Source organism: Fringilla coelebs, assembly GCF_963513975.1.
Source record: "Fringilla coelebs genome assembly, chromosome: 1".
In the NCBI taxonomy this organism is placed as follows: domain Eukaryota; kingdom Metazoa; phylum Chordata; class Aves; order Passeriformes; family Fringillidae; genus Fringilla; species Fringilla coelebs.
In genome coordinates, this window is record NC_140028.1 from 45,144,330 (window position 1) to 45,166,655 (window position 22,326).

Sequence of the window (22,326 nt, forward strand, 5' to 3'; positions counted from 1 at the left end):
TTTGTATATAGGCAATTTTTAAATCTGTGTATATATACATAAGGAACTATATTAAGAGCTTTTATGGCGCAGACACAGCATTTTTTTTCTAAAGGGTCCTAATGTCTTTCAGAGCTTAAAGTATTTTTATTTAAATATTTTCTTAATAAGCATCAGAAGTAATTTTCAGGATTTCCATTAGCTGTTTACTTCGTTATACCTTTAATCCTAAAGGTATGTGCAAAATAAAAATGTTTTTCCTTTTTTGCTAGACTTTCATCCTGAAAGAGTAAATGCACATAAAAGGGTGGATAGATTTGTTTACACTTTTCTATGTCTTTGTTTAATTGTCTGTGTGATTTTTGGATTACAGTTTTAAACATAGAGATAGAAACTAGGCACAAACACACACATATAATCTGAGATCAGGATTCGCTTGCTCTGTGCTGAGGAAAATCTTTGTACCTCTATGTGATTCTTTTTAGAAAAAGGTCTGGTTATCTACTACTCATTTGAATTTTTAGGAGGACCCTATTTTGTAACTTGTTATATGGGAGTGGACTGCTGTGATACACGACATTTTATTTATGACATATCTAATTGCTGAAGCTACGTTTAATTAGTTTGTTGAGAATGCACTTTTAAGATGCAAAGTGCTATATAAGTGCAAGTGTCGTCATGTGGTTTTAATGAGACACTTGTCCCTTTAATGTTCAGCATTGCCACAATTCTGCCAAACTGAGTGTTCATGCATTAAACCTTAATACTTAGAGACCTGGGATCTGAACTGGCCGGGAATGCTGTAAGAGGGAGCGCACAGTGAAGATGTATTTCATCGTATCTCTGCTGAAGTAGGAGTGCAGGCAAAATCCTCTAGTCAAAGGGAACTCTAGCTGTTAATGCCAGTGGTGCAGTGATTTTAGAAAAAAAACCCCCAAAACTAAACACAACCCCTGGACAAATACAGGAGCAGTAGTCAGATCTTGTTTCCAGTTTGAAATTTTGTGCACTGTGCTGCACAGTACCTGAATTTTTAGGGAGGAGTTCTTTCAGTGCTGTTTCGCTTGCTTGTCATAACAAACAAACAAACCAACCAAAGTCAGCATCAGTGTCTAGTTCAAAATACCATGTAATTATGTGGGTTTTTTCCCTGATTTCTTCATTTGTTTTCTAGGTGCTGAGTTTGTGCTGTGAAGCTTGCAAGAAAGTAATTTTTCATGTTCCTTCTGAACTAGAGGCTGACAAGTTAGTTGGCAGAGGTGAGAGAAACTATGAAATTCCCAGCTTAAAAACACAGCATTGCAACTTTGCTGGAGATGCTGTTAACAGTGGAGGAGACTTTAATGGAGTGAATGGATGACTGGAGAGCCAGCTAAACAGCTGGATCAGCTTTTTAAGGAGGAAACGCCCTGTGTTTGTTACGGATTTGAACACCAGCTCCATGCATCCCTTCAACTTTTGCTTAAAGAGCAGGGTTTAAACCCTGTGAGATTCCAGGGTTTAATTTAAAACTAAAATGGCAGAATTTAATATTTTCAAAATTTGGAGTCTAAGGCTTACTATTTGAATAAATGCTTGATATTCCAAACTGCACCCACAACCCACAGTCATATGAAGAAGAGAATAAGTCATTTGGACAAAGGAAATGATAAAAAAAGAAGACAAAACCTGCTTAACCAGGCAACAAGAGGCTGCTTCTGTGTGAAACATGGATGTGACTGCTCAGCAGTGCTGGGGCATTCAGAGCACACGAGGGGACATGTTGTAGAGGTGTCCTTCAAGCACATTCTGTTGGGAGAGTGCTCTTGTCTGACTGGACAGTCTGCCTCAGTTCAGGGCAGCTTGCAGGTGATTGGGAGGAATAGAGGAGACCAGAAAACATCCCACTCCTATTTTTTTTTCAGACCAGTCTTTCAAAGGCAGCTTTGAAAGGTGTGGCATAGGAGGTGCTGAAGGATTCTGTGCTGCCTGAGACTGAATTTGAGTATTCAGAGGTGCCCTTTGTGAGTCCTGTGACAACAGAGTAGTGTGCTCCAAGTCTGCAGTCCTAATCCATATTTCTATAGAAAGAACAAATAAAGTGAATTGGTAGTTCATCATAATTGCTCAGAAAATCTAGCTTTATAGTGAAAATTCCTTGATCTTACTTTTAATTTTTAAAACAAAGAAAGCTGCTACAGCTGTGTGAGTTTTCATAGAATTTAACATAGAATTCTCTATGTAAATAAGCTTCGTTTATATAAAAATAAAACTTCATGTTATTGCAGTGCTTTAAAAGAACTTGCATAACATGGAACTCTAAACTTTTTTTCCCCCCAAAACTTTTAACAAAACCATTGTCGCTCAAAAGACATTACCAAAGCATTTATGGAGAAATATTTTGAATTGATAAAAGTACCATACCTTGACAATTAAATTAATCAGGATTTTCCTGCTTATCATAAGGGTTCTTTATATCTTATACCAGAGGTTTTAAAGAAAAAAAACAGACAAAACTATAACTAATGGACCATAGGGTTGACTCATATAACCACCAGAAACAATATCTCCAGACTGGTATTTTTGGAAATGCAGTGCTGTAATAGGCAGCAGTATAAAGCACATTTAAGTGAGGCAGTGATATTCTTTTCAACACTCTGTTCAATGCACTGTACAGATGAAGAAGGATAGGAGTCTGCTGTGGTACCATAGAAAGTCTAGGAAATCTTCATTTGTTCATTTAAAGGACAGACTTAAGAGGAAGAAGAAATCACATCGTATTTTCAATTATGCTTCCCATCTGGTTTTGCAGTTTTGAAAGCGGAATGAAATTTAGTTAATTGAAAATGTCATTTACATATACAGGATGAAATTCGGAGTCTTCATGAAATTTGCAATCAGCTTTTATACAGCAGTGTCCCACCCACTATGATACCATTGAAAGAGTATTGAAAAGCTTTGGTTTTGAGACCATGACACACGTCTTGTGCTCTGCAATGATCATTTGTTTGGAGTTTGTCTCTGACTTTCAATCTTTTCAGGGTGTCAAATCATCCTCTTTTAGGGCTGATTTTACTTTTTCTCCAGCTGTAGTACTAAACTACTTGCTGGTGAACCGAGTTTATTGAAGTGCAAAAAAATCTATTTTGGCCACAAGTGACAGCAAATACAATGAAAAATACCTGTGAAGTATGCTGAAATTACCTGTATGGGATTCTATCACATGCATATTAAAAAATTGCTAATTGTTTGTTCTAGAGTTAGTCTTTATCTCTCCCATCTGTCTGCCTCATAATTTAAAGGCCTTTGTCCTCCCAAGAGTATTAAATCACATAGTACCAGTCAGTGCTTTCCTCCTGAGGGCAAAACTTCCAAGATGTAACATCTCCATTGGGCATTTGCATTAATTAATCGTCTTCACCGATATTGTGGGGCATGGAGCACGAGGCAAATGTAATAGCTACTGCTCCAATAATGGGCACGTCTGCAGTGCTTTTTGTGTTTAAATGTACATAATTTCATCTCTGATGCTTCCATAATTTTACCAGTTTAATAGTGTTTTGTTGAGCAATATCCATATAGCACCCATGTTGTTTAGGAAGCACTAATGCATACAAGAGTGGAAATTAATGAAAACTTCATCAAATTTGAGTGCATAAGTGGGTTTTAAAATCAGTATTGGTGTTGCTTAAATACTGAGTGGCTAGCTTTTAAAGACTGTCTCTGTCAGTAAAAACAATTTTTACTTGGGGCTTGGGGTTTTTTGTTTTATGAGGGATATTGTGTTTTGCTGTTTGAGTTATTGTTTGAATATTTTTTTTACAGTTGATTTGAAAGAATGCCTTCAGTCTGCAGAGTTTATCAGTTCCAGTGATGGGAACTTCAAGGTTCTAGAGGATGGTTCTGTGTATACAACATCTGCTCTTTCTTTGTCTGCTGGGAAAAAGACTTTTACCATATTCCTTAAGGACATTCAAGAACAAGTTCAAAAGAAAATACACGTTGACTTGGTTGAAGAAGAAAAAAAGGTTAGGTTCTAATTTCAAGATATCTTATTTGAAATACTTTTTCACAGAATACAGCTTTATACTAAGTATCTGTAGTTGAATTTTAGAATTCAAATAATCAGGCAAAATACTGGTGTAGTGTGTATTTTTATTTAGTAATTGTTGATTACTGTGTTGCTTTAGTCAGCAGATTTCCTTTCTCAAATGGGAGATGCTAGCAAGTAGCATAATCAGGAATGTCAAGAATCTTAAAAGCCATGTTTGAGGAATTAAAGCAGATCTTATTCATGCAAAGTATTACAAGAAATGAAAAAGCTTGGAATATTATCACAGATATAATCAGAAATGAAGATCTTGGAAAAACAAATTGTCAGTAGGGAGACTGGAATGGGGAGAAAAAGATGGAAATGCAGGATGGCAGTTAAGCAAAAATATATGCAGTTAAGAATATATGGATGTATTCTCATCTGTCTTTCTATCTCCTCGACCCAGACACCGAATACCAGGCATGCTAGAGATACGGTTCTGAAGAGAACCAAAAGAAGGTGGGGCCCTATTCCATCTGTCATGATAGAGAACTCACTGGGACCTTTCCCCCTGCAAATACAGCAGGTACATTTTATATAAACCTTAATTTTATGACCCATGCTATTTTTTTATGTGACTTTTATGATAAAGAAGAGGAGCTGTCCTGTATTATCTACCAATGACATTCCTGCTCTTATTCCCCTGTCTTGTTCTGTCCTGTTCATTGTATATCTTGTGATCTTGTACCTGAAATAACTTGTGGTCTTAGTTGTTGGAGTGAAATGGCATTGTGCAAAAGTTGAAAAAAATAAGGGAGACGTACTATCAAAGAGAGCTCTTTGGCCTGGAAATCAGTGTGTGTAATTAAAAAGAAAAGCAACAGCAAGCAACCCTCCACTAAACATTGCTTAGAAAAGGATTTTGTAAACACAGACTGGGGTAAATTTTGTCTGCTTTTCTACATCCTTTCTGGAGCTCGAGGTGTGTACCTTCAGCCTTGAAGACTGAGTATGGCCTATGTTATTCAGAAAAGTAGTTAGTGGGAGAAAACAAGTAGGCGTGAAAGAGAAATGCAAGAACTAAAGTTATCATAGACCCATCTAGCCTTCACTAGATTACAGAGTGGCTGGTAGCAGATGTGTAGAGACAAGTGTAATAACAGAGTCTGTGCAGAGCAATCATTCTTCTACTAATCTTACCCTCATAACTTCTGGCATTCAGTAAATAAGAAAAGTATTTTGGGAGAAGAGTGTTTATAAATAGATAAGTCTGATGTTGCCTCCTTGGTGCTTGTAATGAGATGCAGATGCTATCTGAATTGGCATATCTCTGAACTGTACTCTATGTGGTCTTTATTCCTTCTTCCCTTCCTTCACTTTCTCTTCTTTAGGTGCAAACCACATTCTCAGTGAATGGACTAAAACTACAGTCTCTTGAACAGGTTCAGAAGTAAGCCATCTGTATCTGAATATGCCTTGTGTGTGAGATATTCTAGAGAGATTGGATTTCAAACTTTTTTTCCTTTATACTGTCATCTCTTTAATTTGATAATACAAAATATTTATGAGTTTGCATTAACTTCCCTTCTCATGTACACATATTATAAAGGAAGGCAGTCACATGTCAGGCTGTTGTTCTGCTGTTCTGTGAATAGTAAATCAAGTTTGTTTTTTTTGTTTTAGGAGTTTTTGTTTGTGCTAAATGTGATCATGAAAAGGTGGAAATGTATTGACATGCTGTTGCTGTTTTTCCTTGGGCTTAAAAATGTCTTCTTATAGGTCCAGTCAGACACAGCTCAGAACTACACAATTTATTATTCTGCAAGTGGACCAGGAATTGATCAGGATCCAAAGGGTTTGTTTTACATAGAAAGAGAAACTGGAAATATCTTTGCTACTCGTGCGGTAGACCGTGAACAGTATCCAAGTTTTCAGGTACAGGCCTATGTTGTGTAAATATAATGAAATATATTTATATATTATTTTAAATCTCTCATGCATATATTTGACAGTTGGGTTGCAGGGGAGATGGTAGCAAACAAGATCTGGAATCACCTGTCTATTCTGAGTAATATCCTTGGTGTTGAAGAGATAAAATCCGTAGCAAATGCATAAATAAGCTGGCCATCTAGATCTTGAGAGTAGCTTTGCTTTTCACTGCTTAATGTCTAATTACAGCATAAATATAGTGAGCTATTGGATTTGCATTACTTCTAGGAAGACTTCTTTAGGGAAGGTTGAAAAGATCTGCAGAAAACAGAAATAATGGTGAACTTTAGATGACTATGATTTTCTGAGTCTCTCAAGCTGTTCAGATCTGTTAACAAGGTACACTGCTCTCTCTACTGGCCGAGAAGTGTAAGAAGGCAATTAGCAGAAGCAGCTTCTAAAACATAATTTTCAGTACCTATTGCTGCATTTCATTAGGTTATGTTATAATGGGACAAGTAGTTTTGCTCTCTTTCTTGTTTTGTTCTAAATAACAATGTATACATCTATATTTTGATAGCTAAGGTGCCTTGTGAACAGCTGAAAAAAAAGTGTTCAGGAAACTTGAAAAAAGTGATAGAGTTGGAGGATGGGTCAGGGAGTAAGTGATAAAAGCACTTACAGTGTGTGAGGAATGGAAGGGGGAAAGATTGGAAAGCATTCAGAGGTTTTGTTCTGCTTTCACTCAAAGATAGCAATAACATCCCCTTCCATGTGCCTGAAAAGCCTGGTCTTGAGGAGGATGTACTTGGCATGCTGTATTTAATTTTGTTTTATGGACTCCTTCATTAAACTAAAAGTTCTGCATTTTGCTTAAGCACTGAATTTTTCTTACAGATCATTTGCTTTGCAACCACTCCAGATGGTTATTCACCAGAAGTACCACTTGTGCATACAATCAGGATAGAGGATGACAATGATAATGCTCCGTATTTTACACAAGACCTTTTTGAATTTTGTGTCCCTGAAAATTCCAGACCTGGTGAGAATTGTTTTAAATCACTGAACACACTTACCACTACTCAGCTTTGTTACATACCAGTATGGCTAGGTGTGATCCTGCCATTTAAGATATTTCAGTGGGATTTCCGGGGGAGTATTATATTACAGCAAAGAGCAGCAGTAAATGTTCAAGTAGCTCTGTTCACATGTTTAAAACAGAAATACCTTTTAAAATAATTTTTTTACTATTTGCAAATTTTTTCTGGAACTAAAAATTGCTGTATTGTGTTCACAGGTGTTGTTGTTGGGAAAGTGATTGCAGAGGACAGAGATGAGCCTTATACTCTGCATACCACATTGAAATACCGCATTGTGTCACAAACCCCACCGATTACCCCAGCGTTTTCTTTACATGGTGATACTGGTGTCATCTCTGTATTGCTGCCACAGCTGGACAGAGAGGTGATCTTTCCTGAAACATTCTCAGCTGTCATTTAGTGCACACAGATAGCTTAACTCTGCTCTGCCCTTGTGAGACCCCACCTGCAGGGCTGCATCCAGCTCTGTGCTCCTCAGTGCAGAAAGGACATGGTCCTGTTAGAGCAGGTCCAGAGGAGGGATGTGAAGAAGTTCAAAGCCAAAAGGTGGAGCACCTCTTCTATGAAGACAGGCTGAGAGAGTTGGAGTTGTTCAGCCTAGGGAAGACTCATTACAGCCTTTTAGTTGTTAAATGGGGCTTATAAAAAAGGGAAAGTGATTTTTTTTTTTTCCACAGGCAGATAGTGATAGGACAATGGGAAGTGGTTTTAAACTAAACCTATTTAGGTTAGATGTTCAGAAGAAATTCTTTACTCAGAAGTAGTGAGGCACTAGAGCAGGTTGCCCAGAGAGGTTGTGGATGCCTCATTCCTGGAAGTGTTCAGGGCCAGGTTGTACCATGCCCTGAGCAAACTGATTTAGGGGGTAGAAGTTCATGGGGGTGAAATCCTGTAGTATGGGAAGTTTGGAACTAGGTGATCTTTAGAATCCCTTCCAACCCAAGCCTTTCTGTGATTCTATGAAATGTTGGCATGGGGATCAGCAGGCACTGCTTCTTTTTCATTTTTTGTTACTGTCTCTAAGGCTTCTTCTAAATCTTTTCAGAAACCTGTAATTAGTCCAGAGGGTTTCTGCATAGATTACCATATTCTAGCTAACCTTGGCATAGAACTTCCTACTGCTCAGCTGCTCAACCTATGGATTTTTCACTTTTTTACTGGGCACTTTCTGTGTTCAGGAATCCCATGAACCACTCTTTCCTCCTAATGAAGCTCGATTTGTGGTGCTTCTTGCTTCTTCATAGAGGAGATGAACGAGTTTCTCTGGAAGTAGTCAGTCATCCTGTATTAACCAGAAATATCTCCAATAGTCGAAGCCTAAACAGTAACATACAAGTTCTTAAAATTAATGTGCTACCCATTTATTTTTTTCAGCTAGCTTTCAAGCAAATAAGATAGAGGATTTCTTTTTTTTTTTTGATAGAATGTCATGTGAGATAGTTTACGCTAGGAAAAAAATGACAGGTGCGTGTAATTCAAAATAATAATTCTAGCCTAGGCCAGTCATTTTAGGAGACATTGCAGCAGGCACAACTTTTTTGAAGATGAAAAGAGTTATATTATGGCATACTTGTGGTGTTTCATGGCTGAAAATCTACGTAAAACATCATGTTGTAAAACTTTGCGCTTGCAGTTACAGTGCTTAGCTTTTTCAGCAGCAGAAAATTGCAGTGATTGTGAGCATCACTGTAACTACTAAGGAAGCTGACACAGTGACTACATGAAGGAAGGAGGGATTAAAAAACTGCCTATCTTTTAAAGATAAACCCATGAAGTAGAACAGAAGATTTCATTCCTGCACCAGAGAAACCCAGTGCTACTTCCAGGCATTTAGGACTAGAGTTATTGTCTTGATTTACAGACTTTCTCTTTTTGTGCCTAATCATCTGTACTGTTGTGTGTTCCCTCCTCTCTGCCCCCACCTTTTTTTCCCCAGTCCACATTTCCTTTGTTGTTCACATTAAAAAAAAAAATTTTCTGCTGCTCTGGTTCAAGTTAGGGATTTAAGTTGGCTGCTTCCTATTGGGGAGCTCCTTGGAACTGATAAGGATGCTGACTCCTTCAGTGCCAGACCCTGCCAAATGACAGGCATTGCTTTAATCTGTATTGCCCAGACACAGAGGCTGGTTGAAGCACAGTTTTCTTCCTCCTCAGTGAAATAAGAGACTTCACCGGTTGACAACCTGAGGGAATACTCTGTTGCTCCAAAGGGGAGATAAATAGCAGATGAAAGTGTGTCGTCTGTACCTTCCAAAACTTCAGGTTCTGGAAAATAATGCTGACATTGTGAGAAACTTTATTTGATACAGGGTATAGCATGCATGTTACTCACAGATGCTGGCTGAACTCAGTACTGCTTAGCCACTGAAAATTATTTTTCTCCTTTCCCTTTTGAACTATAGGGCAGAAAGCCCCAAAGCCAATTGTCTCATTTTGTTGGAAAGCGCTGAATTTAGAGCAGAGTTATGAAACAGGAATGAAATCTTTAGTTCTACTCCTGTATAACTATGTGTTACTATGCAGTTAAAAAAATGAGTATGACAAACTTCTGTATGCTTTTATTCTTCTTTTTAGCTTGTACCCAGTTACACTTTGTTAGTTGAAGTGAGAGATATGGCAGGTCAGCCTTTTGGTTTGTGCACTACAGGAACAGTTGTCATCAAAATCGAGGATACGAATGACAATGCACCATCCTTTAAACAGTTACAAGTAAGTCTGCATAAGTAAAATGTCTGTATAAAGGGTAAAAAAAAGGTATTTTCCACCCCTTTCTAATTTCCTGGTGGACAGTCCCTCAAATATGAAGTCTAATGCCCTGAGACAGTTTATGCCAATATAAATGTCTTTGCTTATTCCAGCCATGAGTATGATTCAGGGAAAAGAGTATGCCTCAACAGCTGTGTATGTATCTCAAATACCACAAGAGATTTTTTAATATGAAATATATGAAAAAATAATTCATTATTCATAAGAAATGCATGTAATTTACCCCTTCTGTTCACTACTGTAGAATATCATCAGTAATATCAATTGAGAATCACTCTTACCTGCTCTTCTTCAGCTTTTACAGAATAACACAAAAATACAAAAAAAGCTTTTATCTTTTGACATCAAAGTAGAGATGTCTTTAATAGTTTTTGGATTTTTTGCAAGTTCTTGTTGGTTTATTTATATATTTTTTCTTATTTACCCCAAGGTCTTTTCTAGTTCTCAGCTTGATCATGTTGAATGCAAATTATAATTTATAGCTGATGTAGCTGAGGGAAACTTTTAATCTACCTTTCCTGGAAGGAGAGTTCCATAATTAATTATGTCAATGATAGTTTGAGTGTATGAAGCTGAGATTTCAATTGTGCTGTCAGGAAAGGTTTCTTGTTTGACTCGAGGTATAAGGGAGGAATGGGGAAAATACAGTAGTGCATGAAAACAAAAGAAATAATTACATCAGCCTGGGAAATTGACTCCTTAGGTTGAAATAGTCTTATTTAAATATGATGCTCTTCAGTCCTGCCTTGTGGAACAGTATTCTCTGATTTAAATGAATTTTTTTTTTGGGTACTCCAAGTATGAAACACGAGTGGAAGAAAACAGAGTGAATGTAGAAATACTGAGAGTCTCTGTTGTTGATCTTGATGAACCTGGTACACCTGGCTCAGGAGCAGTGTATGAAATTATAAGAGGAAATGATGATCAAGCCTTTGAAATTACAACAGACAAAAACACAAACGAAGGAATACTGTGTGTTGTTAAGGTAAGTAAAATTGAAGGGCTAGGGGAAAATTTATTAATTTTCAAGTTTTGGTTTTGAAACATAACACACAAAGCTCACCTTCCAGACGGTTCCTCAATTTTGTGTGCTCAGAATCCAAAGAGTTTGGTTTTTCATTTCAGAAGAGCATGGTGCTTTGGCCTGGTTCTACAGTTGGAGTTGTTTAGACTAAGGGATGTCACTGAGGAATGCTTCATGGTTTTTAACAGAAATGAGAGAGTGGCAAGGCAGGGAAAGATTGAGCACCTTCTTTGGTCTTGTTATCTCTGGGAGTTAAGTAGACTTCCTAGTTCAGCCTAAAGCTCCCCAGGTTTTATTTTGCAGTGTACTGACTTCAGGTTTGCTTTTCTGGCATGTGAGGAAGTCCATAAGAAATTTGTGTCAGTTTAGTTGTTTGTTACAAGTGTTTTACAGATGTGAGGTAAAAGGCCCATTGCATCTGTCCTTCAGCAGATCCCTTTGCCTCTTTTTCATTATCTTTTACAACTGCTATAAGAGGTAACTTCTAAGAAGCAGAAAAGATTAGTATTAAAACTTGAACATGTAAATTGTAGAGGTAGAGATGCTAGTCATTTTTAAAATTAATATTATTTATTATGGAGTTTTTGTTCCTACTAATGATTAGAACTTTTTCTAAAGCTCTGTCCCTGGTATATGAACATAGTTGAAATTTCTTACATTTATTTTAAAGCTGTAGTACACTAGATAGTATTATGACTTTAGGATAATATTAGCTCTATTAAAGCTAATGACTTTGGAGAACGTTTCTGAAGAATAAATTTTCACTACTTACTGTCAACTCCACAAATTCTCAGGTGGATTTGTAGCTTCTAGAGAGAAGGGTGATTGACCATTGGTGAAAAGGAAATATATGTAAGCTAAAATAATAGCTAACCAGAAGAAGAAAATCCTCCACTACATTTAATTGCTTTCTATTCTTTTATTAACTAGTTTTTAGAATATTTATCCAAAATTTTGCAGTGGTATTGCTTGCTGGGGTATTTTTTAGGCCTTTTTCTTTGACTAACTTAAAACTTTACATTAAAAAAAAAAATCATGTCCTTTTACTCTTTCTCAATGGCTTATTTGAGGACAGTTGGCTTCTTTTGTAAATGTGGTACACTTTCAGCAGTAATAATTGCATGGTGAAAAGAATGTTAGGTTTTGATTGGTTTGAAGGGAAAAAACACCACCTCACCTTTGTTACAGGGTCTGGACTATGAAACTGCCAAGCAAAGGATCCTGGTAATTGGAGTCAACAATGAGGCACCCTACCTGCTGGCTCCCCATTCCCAACAACTTTCCCAGAGCACCAGCTCTGTTACTGTGCATGTCCTGGATGTGGATGAGGGACCGGTGTTTAAACCCTGTCTGCTGCGCTTAGACGTTAAAGAGTGCGAAGATATTGGGACGGCTATTGGGAGATATGTAGCAGAAGATCCAGAAACTGGAAATAGTGAGGGCATAAGGTATGAAACAACTTTATTTACTAGTTTTTTTTTTGAATACAGCATGGGTGGGATAGGGGAAGGGGGAAATAGTTGTTGAGGCTGTGTGTGTGTGTACGTGTGTGCACCTGCACACTTGTCAGAGTATATGAGTGCTTGTATCTAAATACACGTGTGTGCTATGTTTGGCATCTTTAACAAGACAAATTATTCTTCACAGATACCGGATACCACCTGGCCAGTGTAATTGGGTCAACATAGATGACAAATCAGGTGAAATCAGAACTGTTAGGGTCCTGGACCGAGACATAGGAGAAATGAGACGAGGTCAATGCAATGTCACAGTCCTTGCAATAGACAGAAGTGAGTACTAAATGTTGTTGGAGTCTGTGTGGTGTGTAACAGATGTCTATGTGCAAATGTAGTGTGGGCACAACCACTGTGATGGTTCAGACCAGTGGCCCACCTAGTCTATTGTCTTGTCTTTGTGATAGCTCTGTCAAATGCTTAGGGAATATTATTTAGCAGGGAGAGCCTTTATGAATCAGGCATGATCTAAATGTTTTGAGAAGTTACCTGCCCCATCTAAAAGCCTTTAGTAATTTTAAATTGAGAGATTTTTCTCTGGAGTATATTTCTTCTATTTCTTGACCATTCTTTTTTAAGTGATAGCTCCTGGCAGTTAGGAGCTAGACAACACAGAAAGTAGAGAGGACTTTTTGAAAAGAAGTCATTGAACTTGCAGCAAACAATTCTAACTCTGTCAAAGTTTGCATTTTAAAGTCAAATGTAAATAATATAAATATAAATTGTTTAGAACTTCTATTGTCTATGTAGTAAGCATGATATAGGCATCTGCAATCAACTGTTCCTATAAAAAGGATTAAAAAGTAAACAATGTAATTTCACGGGAATACATATGACAAGCATTGGCCATTTGTGTATTGGAAAAACTGTAATAGGACGGAAGAGTTCATTTATTTCTTGCGTGTTGACTTTGGTGACATGGTATGTGCCAGTGATGAATGCATGGTGACTTATAGGGCAGAGGACAGAAAGAAGTGCTCTGTTCCCTTACTGTTTTTTTTCCAGGAGAGGTGAAGGTAGGGAAAATGTAGTTAATTTTCTCTTTCTGGAAGTTAGAAGGCTGGAAGTCTTCACGTTTTGCTTTTGTCTCTGCTTGTCATAGTGTCCATTACTCCTGGTTTATGAGCTCTTCCTTCTCTTACCCCTCCTACCTGTTAGAGTAGTGTGTGTTCCCACACAAACACACATACTCAGCAAAATGCAGTCTGCATGCAGAATATGGAGGTGTGGGAGCTGTTGATGCGTCTGCAACCAGTCAAGCAAAGAGAAGCAGCCAAGAAAGAGCTGTGAGAATTCCCCCTCTTTCTCTCTGGCTAAATCAGCAGTTGGTTTCCAGCTTACTTCTAAACACAAATATTACAGTTGATGAAAGTTTGGATCAGAAATTAATGTGTCAGTGTTAGAAGCAGGTGCTAAACCTAGTTATTTTTATCTCATAGATGGTAAAACAGGCACTGGAACAATTCAGGTTTGCATCGTGCCTGGCAACAAGAATTTCCCCAGAATCACTCAAACAGAATACATCATGTGCAGAGACAGAAAGCCCATTTGCCTCACGGCCCAGGATGGCGATGAGGCTCCGTACAGCGCGCCCTTTGAGTATCGCATAAACGACCGCAGACTGGCTTCCATGTGGAAGCTAACTCCACACGACGGTATGTGAAACCTTCGTCCTCCTCCTCCTCACTCAGCTGCAGGCTGCCAGAGGAGGCTTTGCTGTCTCTCTCTTGGGCATTCTGCAAGAACAGGTTGGATGAATCTCTCTTTGGAATTGGTGTAGTCAGTGGAGATGCTCTGGGGCTCAGTGATGATCTCTAGTGGTCCCCTCTAGTTCTCCTCCAGTGATGGCACTGTTGGCATCCCAACGGCAAGGAGAAAGATCTGTCTCTTAAAGCATAAAGAAGAAGAATCTGTCCTAAGCATCCTTGGGTCAGAAACCAGCTGCTGTCTGAAATTATAACGCAAGAAGATCAGGAGAAAGAACAAAATCTGATGTAATGCATTGCACCAACACCTGGAAACGAACTGTAGATTCATAATTCATAAGGAATTTAAGAATGAAATGGCTAGTATTCCAAAGAGAAATAGAACTTTTCTTAGTCTGTCATTATGGTGGAGGACTGGGAAACTGGAACTTAACCTAAAATTGATTATAGGCTGACAAAAAAAAAAGTTCTGGAAGTTTTTATGTTACTATTGCTGTTACCCAGCACACTTTTTGTAAAGCTGACCTGGGCAGTATATAAACAATTTATTAGCAAAGGAATCACTGTTTCCTGAAATCTGTTGATATGAAAAGTTATAGCTGATGGTAGTTTCCTGGTGGTTGCCAGATGAGGGCAACAAGAGCAGAACATATATTTGCTACTATGCTGACATGAATTAGTTGCAAAGGATATCATTCTGTAGCATTCCATCTCACTAAGAAAGGCAAAAGACAGAAAAGTCTGAAGGCAAAGACATCTAAGAGTTTCAAATTTTATATCAGGTAAATTGAAAACCGCATTTTGGATGATACATGTTTCATATAGCTCATCATAAAACAACCATTATGTACATCAGTGTCAGTCTTGTACATTTTTTTACAAATTATTTCTTTTGGACCTCAAAGAATATGGTCATTAATCATTGCCTCTGAACAGGGCAGCAGATTAAATAGATTCCCCCCCCCCCCCCCCGCTAGAAATAATCATTTCCCTGAATACAGCAATATAACTAAAGAGTAGGAGAGGTATAAAATAAGTTTAGAATTAATTATTCCAATCACACTACCAAAAGCCTTTTTAATAACTGTCAGTTTAGTTGATGATCTTTACTAGTAAGCCGAAGTAGTGTTATTTCCTATAATGAACTAAATCAACTTCAGAGTTTGAAATCAAATGTTTTCAGAGGGTTATATAAGGTATGCTTTGTCAGTTCTAAAATTTAAAAGGTGCTGAAAGTATAAATCCATTCAAAATCTAGTTTTGTATCAACACAATTAATCTAACTTGAAACTAATTACTGTGGATCTGGTAGCAGTATAGCTATAGCAGAAGGGAAAATTGTGATTATGGTCACATTTGTGACAACTGAGTTCCAGGCATCGTTGACCCTAGATCTGGTTTTGTCTTTTTTTTTTTTTTTGCAGATAATTCATGGTATCTTTCACCAAAGGGTGATATTCCATATGGAATTTATGAAATTCCTGTAAGTGTGATTGATAATGGAGGGAAGATAGGAGAGAACACAGTAAGAGTTAATCTCTGTGACTGTGTTACTCCAACTGAGTGCGACGGCAGAACTCGTCAGCTTTCTGGTGGAAATGTTACCCTTGGTCTCTGGGCCATCCTTGCAATGATCTTAGGATCATTATTATTGCTGCGTAAGTACAGTTTTTTTAAACACAAAGTACAATTCACTTAAATATAAAATTAGCTGAGAGAATTGGATTCAAACCCAATTCAAGCATTTTTTATTTTGGCTGTTGTATAGCCGTCATCACTGACTTAATGTATCTGCTCTGTTTGTATCAGAATCACAAGCTTCCTGCTCGCATCTTGTGCTGTAGTTACTGTGTGTGGATTTCTGGTTATTTGTTTATTTTGTGTGAGATGTTCTGTATATTCATGTAAGTGAGGCCAAAAAAATATGCATTTAGTACTTCAGTGAAATGACTTCAAAATAGTTTGTGAGTTCTAGAAACATTTCCGTTTCTAGGAATCCTGAAATCAATTTCCCAGAGTATTTTGTGATTTCTGTTGTGGATCAAAAATATGAGGTATCTGAGACGCTGGATTTCACAAGGGATTTTACAAGACCCCATATAATCATGGAACCATTGAATATACTGAGTTGACAGGGACCCATTAGGATCATTCCGTCCAAATCCCGGTCTTGCACATGGCACCAATAATCACACCATGTGCCTTAGAACATTGTCCAAACACTTCCTGAACTCGGGCTTGGTGCTCTGACCACTTCCCTCCAGAGCCTGTTCCAGTGCCCAACCACTGGAACAGTGGGTGAAAAATCTTTTCCTGATATCCAACTTAAACCTCCCCAGACTAAGCCATTTCCTTGAGTCCTGTCACTGGTGACAAGACTGAAGAGATCAGTGTCTGTCCCTGAGCTTCCTCTGAGGAAGTTGTACCTGCAATGAGGTCTCCCCTCATCTTCCTCTTCACCATGCTGAACAGACCAAATTACCTCAACAGCTGCTCACACAGCTTCCTCTCAAGGCTCTTTACCATCTTCATGGCCCTCCTTTGGACAATCTCTCATAGCTTAAAATCTTTATTATTGTGCCATCCAAAACTGCACACAGGTGAGGCCACTCCAGCCCACAGCAGAGCAGGACAATCCCCTCCCATGCCTGGCTGGCGATGCTGTGTCTGATGCAGCCCAGGATATGCTTGGCCCTCCTGGCTGCCAGGGCACTGCTGGCTCATGTTCAAATTGCCACTGACCAGCACCCCCAGGTCCCTTTCTGCAGCCCTGTTCTCCAGCATCTCTTTCCCCAGTCTACACACACATCCAGGGTTGTCCCATCTGAGGTGCAGAAGCATTAAAGGACAGGGTGAATAGTTCACAACAGACCAAAACCTTGAACATATGTTGTGCCACTGGAGCTGCCCAAAGCGTAACAGATTCTAAGAGTAATATTGCTGTTAACCAGTGAGACAATGATGGGGATGTAGAAAAGCAAAAGGAAGTTCGTTTATTTTTTACCAAAATCAATCATGTTATTCTGACTAATAACGTCCTTACAAACCGCAGAGGACATGCTGCAATAGCTAGTATTTCAGAATTTGAGGTTTTTGGTTTTTTTTTCCTTCTTTCTTATCCATTTTCTCTGGTCATGGTAAAACTTGTCTTCCTCCTGTTGAATCTCAACTAGCTGTTCTTACTTAAGTAACAAGAACACTGGGACCCAAACATGTTTTGGAGGCTAGCTAGATCAATGTTTTATCTCAGTGGGGCAGGTACCCAAATTTGGGATATATCCTGAAGGTGGAATTTTCAGATGGGGGAACGTGCAGTAGAGGAACTGTGTGAGATGTCACCTACCTCTTTTTCACTGCCTCTTGACTGCATCATTTACAAATAGGTCCTTTATTTTACTGTGGGTAGGTTTTACCCTGTGCATCCTCTGCTCAGTGCTGTCATGGATGTCTTCTTCCCATCTGTCAGCATCAGGAGGCAACCTGCTAGAATCATTGATGCAGATCCCTCTGACAGCTGATGCTAGAGAAGCTAAATTAGCTTGAAAGTGGCTCTTGGCCGATTTTCACAGAAGTTTATATGTTCAGAGATCAAATTTCTCAGTGGGCAGTTAGGCAGAACTCTTCCTCATGGGCTTCTTTATTTTTAAGCTAACAATCTGAAAACTGCAGAAAACAGAATGGTTCTCCAAATGAAAGGTTTAGTGATCTGTTTAGGAAAGGTGTTAGTTAATCATGATTCTGTTCAAAGTAATTTCTGGGTGAGTTTCTGACAACAAAAAGTAGTATTATTAAGAGGAATAAAATGAATACAAGGGATTAAATAGGATTGTTCTATAGCATAATCCTGGAATCCTCCAGGGTTCTGCTGACCTTTCCTGTGAAGCAGAAGTTTCTGGTATTAGGACATCTAGCTTGCCTATTAGTGCCTTATGATATAATTTGACATTTGCATATTCAGACATAAAAAATGTAGGCATAAGACACGATTTTTCACCTGGATTTGGACTAAATTTTTCATTACTGTGAAATTGAGTAAGTCACAGTGCTTTCATAAAGGATGCTTGCATTTCTTTTGGAAAAACCAGATGTGGTTTAGAGGAACAAAATAATTCAACAATGCAGTGATTACTCCCTATACTGTTTGAAAAGAAAAAAAGGGAATATATAAAGCTTTAAGTATGGGCATTTTTGGAAATTAATTTCTTTTTAAACCATTCTTTATGCTTAGGCCCTTAAAATTTGTTATCCCACATAAGTAGATACCATTGTGAGGTAAAATTTACAGTATTATTTCCTTTTCCATAGTAATCCTGATCACAATTTGTGGCTGCTGTGGCGCTGGGGTAATGCACAGGCAGGTGACTGATGATTGTGCCAATCACAATTTAATCATTTCAAACACAGAAGCTCCGGGAGAAGAAGTGATGGTAAGCTGTCTGTTTGTTTCAACATAGAAACTTGCAATTGAGATGTCCATAGCATTGCAATTTGAGAACAGGACCACCTGCAAGTAAGTGTTTTGATAAAAGAAATAGTCTAACAATGAAGGGATCATCAGATGTACTTTGCCATTTAATAAAAATTTGAAATTCTTACTTTAGGCAGAGGTGGTAGCACCATATACATTTAAACATACCTTGTAGTCATTAGGCTGGCTACTTGTAATACTTCCAGATTTTAAGGATTTGGTTGGCAGCTTCAGGTGAGCATTTTAATAACATTGCAGTTATTTTTAACATTGACCATAGATTTAAATTAATTATTTTGACTGTGTTGAAAATGTGTTAATTGCAAAACATTCTTTTTCCTTGGAGAAGGATTTTTATATTTAGCAGATAGCTGTGTAAATTGCAGGTGCAATTTCTGCCCTTCCCCTGAAAAATGACCTCAAATGCAGTTGATTTCATGAACAGATCCATGTTGATGAAATTTTTCTTGCTTTTTGCATCTAAGTATCTTTCAGTCTACCGTGAACATAGTTCAGTCCAGATATGCATTCATGCAGAATAACTTAGATCTTTTCACTGCCTCTTTTCTGTCATCCTCCACCTCCTGACATTGTCTTCCCCAAGAAGAGGAGATGAGTTTAAAAATAATATTTCATGTTGAAAACCAAGAAATCATTATGGTGGCACGAGTCAAATTTCTTGTTGCCTATAAAGAATAATGTAATGACATTATAAACTCGAATATGGATTGTATATATTTCACTGGGATAAAACTTCCATTCTTTGATATCATCATATCATATTTAAATTCAGATATCCTCTCTTCTCTCTTGTCATAGTATCCTTTCCCAAGATTATTTACTGATCTTTAGACATTAAGGATAGCCCTTTGTTCAAAATATCACAGTGCCAAGAAAGAGACTTCTCCGATTTCAGTTGTGGCAGTTTCTGATTGCCATTTCTTCTTTTTGAATTAAAAAGGAAAAAGAAATGAGGGGGAAAAAAGATGTCCTCACTACTGCTTTTTTGTTTTGTTTTGTTTGTTTAGGATCACAATATAATTCCTCTGCAAAATACATGTGATCAAGGAGGGTATGGAGTAAAAACAGGAGAGCAGCAAGCATTTGAAATGGTAAAAGGAAGAGGGCATACCTTGGAATCAGTCAAGGGAGGTGGACATCAGACTCTGGGATCAGTTAAAGAAGGAGGAGGACAGACTATGATGGATACTTGTAGATACTCCTACTCAGAGTGGCATAATTTCACACATCCTCGTTTAGGCGAAGTAAGTATTCTGAAACTGATTTTCTTTGAAGTGTAGGCTATGGTCAATATATACAGGCTTTTCAAGGAAGACAGGTAAATGTGCTAGAAAGGTGGCTTTCTGGTCTTGGTTTCATTTCATTTTTCCTCTCCTTTGCTCCTCTGCATCCCCTTTGGAATATTGCTCTTTCAAGGAGTTGTCTTTGACATATTTCAGGCATAAGTGTAAATTACTTTCTTGTTTTGGCTTAAGCTATAGGCAGTGTGATGTTTTTAATTTTGAATAATTACTGAAGCTTTTGTGAGTTTTTCTGAGTATGTCTGTTTGCTTTTAGTCTAACTGCTTACTTTGAGCTAATTTAAACCTCATACGTAACTTAGCCATGGAGCAGGAATGAATGTACAGCATTAAAAATGTAGTCCATTTCTTGGAGATCAAAAAACTCTCACTACTTGTCTAACTAGTTATGTATAAATCAGTCTTTTAATTTTCAGTGAATTTTAGTTGCTTGACAGGTTATTTAAACAGGTTCTTCCTCTTTTATTGTTACATATGTAATTAGTAGAAACTATTTCTTTATTAAATACTTATATTTTGTAGTCGTAATGATATAGACCAATCATGTGCATTTTTTGTATGTAGGAATCCATTAGAGGACACACTGTGATTAAAAATAATTGAATGAAAGGTAAATCAAAAAGAAATTTTTTTTTTGTAATATGTTTAGGATAACAATTTAAGAAAATGATAAGATCTGTTCTGTTCCTATCCAGAAGGTGCACCTATGCAGACAGGATGAAGAACAGAAGCATTCTGAAGATTATCTCCTTTCATATAACTATGAAGGAAAAGGATCTTTGGCTGGCTCTGTAGGCTGCTGCAGTGATCAGCATGAAGAAGAGGCACTTGACTTCTTAGATCAGTTGGAGCCCAAGTTTAGGACATTAGCAGAAACATGCATCAAAAGATAAATGTGCCTTTCAGAGTGCTGAAAAAAACCTGTAAATAAGTGGCTGTCATACTTTTGTGATATTAGGTACTTTGGAATTGAGAGGGGTAGAAGTTTATCAAAATTGAGATAGACTGGTAAGAGTGTAAATGACTCTTGCTTTAAATTTACATTTTCTTACACTGGACACATTCTATCAGAACAAAGGGATTCAAAATATTTTTTCGTTAGGTTAATATAGTAATGCTAGTTTCTACTTAGATTACGTTTTGCATTCTTTGTGGTTGCTCACAATGCGAAACTTAGTGTTCTTTTAATTAATTATCCAGCTTCAAAATTTTATTGTATTCGGCTTTGGAGAAGGAAAGCTTTATAACTCACTGTTTCTTTGTTTTCTTTTAATTTTTGTAGAAATGAAGCAAATCATATTGTTGGTGCATATCAAATAACTTGTTAACTTATATGAGTTGAGATATGAAATATTTTTTCATTTTGGACATAAAAATACTCATGAATATATTAAAAAACTTTACATTTTGATTGAAAATTAAATATATATATATATATTGTATATATGTAAAATAATATTCAAAAATATATTTTTCTCCTAATGGGTTACCACCCATCAAACTTGCTATCCTAAGGGATTTATGGCATCTCCACATAGGGTATCAGCATTGTATGCGAGGATGTATTTTTCTTTTAAGGAAATAAGAGATCAAAAAAAAAAAAATCATGCAATAGAGGAAACTATTATACTTCAAATGAATGCAATATAAATCTCATGTTTACTTCACACAAGTTTGTACCTCAGTTTCTTGTGAGTTTTGACATAGTATCATTGCAGAAATGATGACCATTGCCAAGAGTTTTGTCCAGTGTCGCTACCACTACCTTTTCTACTTGCCCTGCTATGGACTTGTTAAACTGTTTCTTTTTGGAAGTAGAGCATTGAGAACAGTGTTAATAATGTGTTTTTGAGATACATTTTTATTGAGATGCGGGATTACAGTGGGAGAAACCGTTTGCTTTGAGTGTAGTTTGGGGTAGTTGTAGAGGTCAGCGTTTACACACATCTCTGGCAGAAACCATCTGAATCCCATTTGTTACTGTACTAGATTAAGCATACATATACACTATATATATATATACACAAACACACAAAAGTCTGAAATACCTTTGGCAGATGACAGTAGTGGGACTTGAATGCTGCCATAAGCAGCAGGTGGTATTCCACCTCTGCTTCCCAGGTTTTAAGTGTTTTTTTAATATTTGCACTCCTGGTTAAGTAATCTGTCTTCTGCTCTCTGGGAATTCTCTTGTGCCTTAAAAGAACATCTTGGTGCCTATGAGAAACTTGTGCAATTACTTATTTCTGTAGCTATAAGTCTGCTTTTAGGATTTGCTCTGTAAACATATGCCTTAGAGATATTTTAAAAAATTTACTATAGCTAATGATTTGTAATAGGAATAATTGCTAACAACCAAGAGTCATGCTGCTCTAAATTTCAGTTCACTGCTGACTTTCAGTGGTTGCAGTTCATTCCATAAGAATTATGGTCAGTGAAAACCCATAACAGTATAGAAACTTAGCAACATTATAAGATAGTACCTTTAAAGCTTTATGTTTTACAC

General features: G+C 37.4%; 1 protein-coding gene across 1 annotated transcript; it reads left to right on the forward strand.

Annotated features, from left to right (window-relative positions):
• Nucleotides 1-4,517: 4,517 nt before the first annotated feature.
• Nucleotides 4,518-20,713, forward strand: LOC311166618 (desmocollin-1-like; the record flags this gene model as incomplete). The annotated part of the gene is made up of 13 exons (XM_084226707.1): nucleotides 4,518-4,577; nucleotides 5,771-5,926; nucleotides 6,818-6,962; nucleotides 7,218-7,384; nucleotides 9,595-9,729; nucleotides 10,586-10,771; nucleotides 11,999-12,258; nucleotides 12,458-12,600; nucleotides 13,764-13,979; nucleotides 15,455-15,688; nucleotides 18,336-18,457; nucleotides 19,527-19,763; nucleotides 20,516-20,713. The coding sequence occupies exons 1-13, from the start codon at nucleotides 4,533-4,535 to the stop codon at nucleotides 20,711-20,713; spliced, it is 2,244 nt and encodes a 747-aa protein (XP_084082833.1). The 5' UTR covers nucleotides 4,518-4,532.
• Between the last annotated feature and the right edge of the window lie 1,613 nt (nucleotides 20,714-22,326).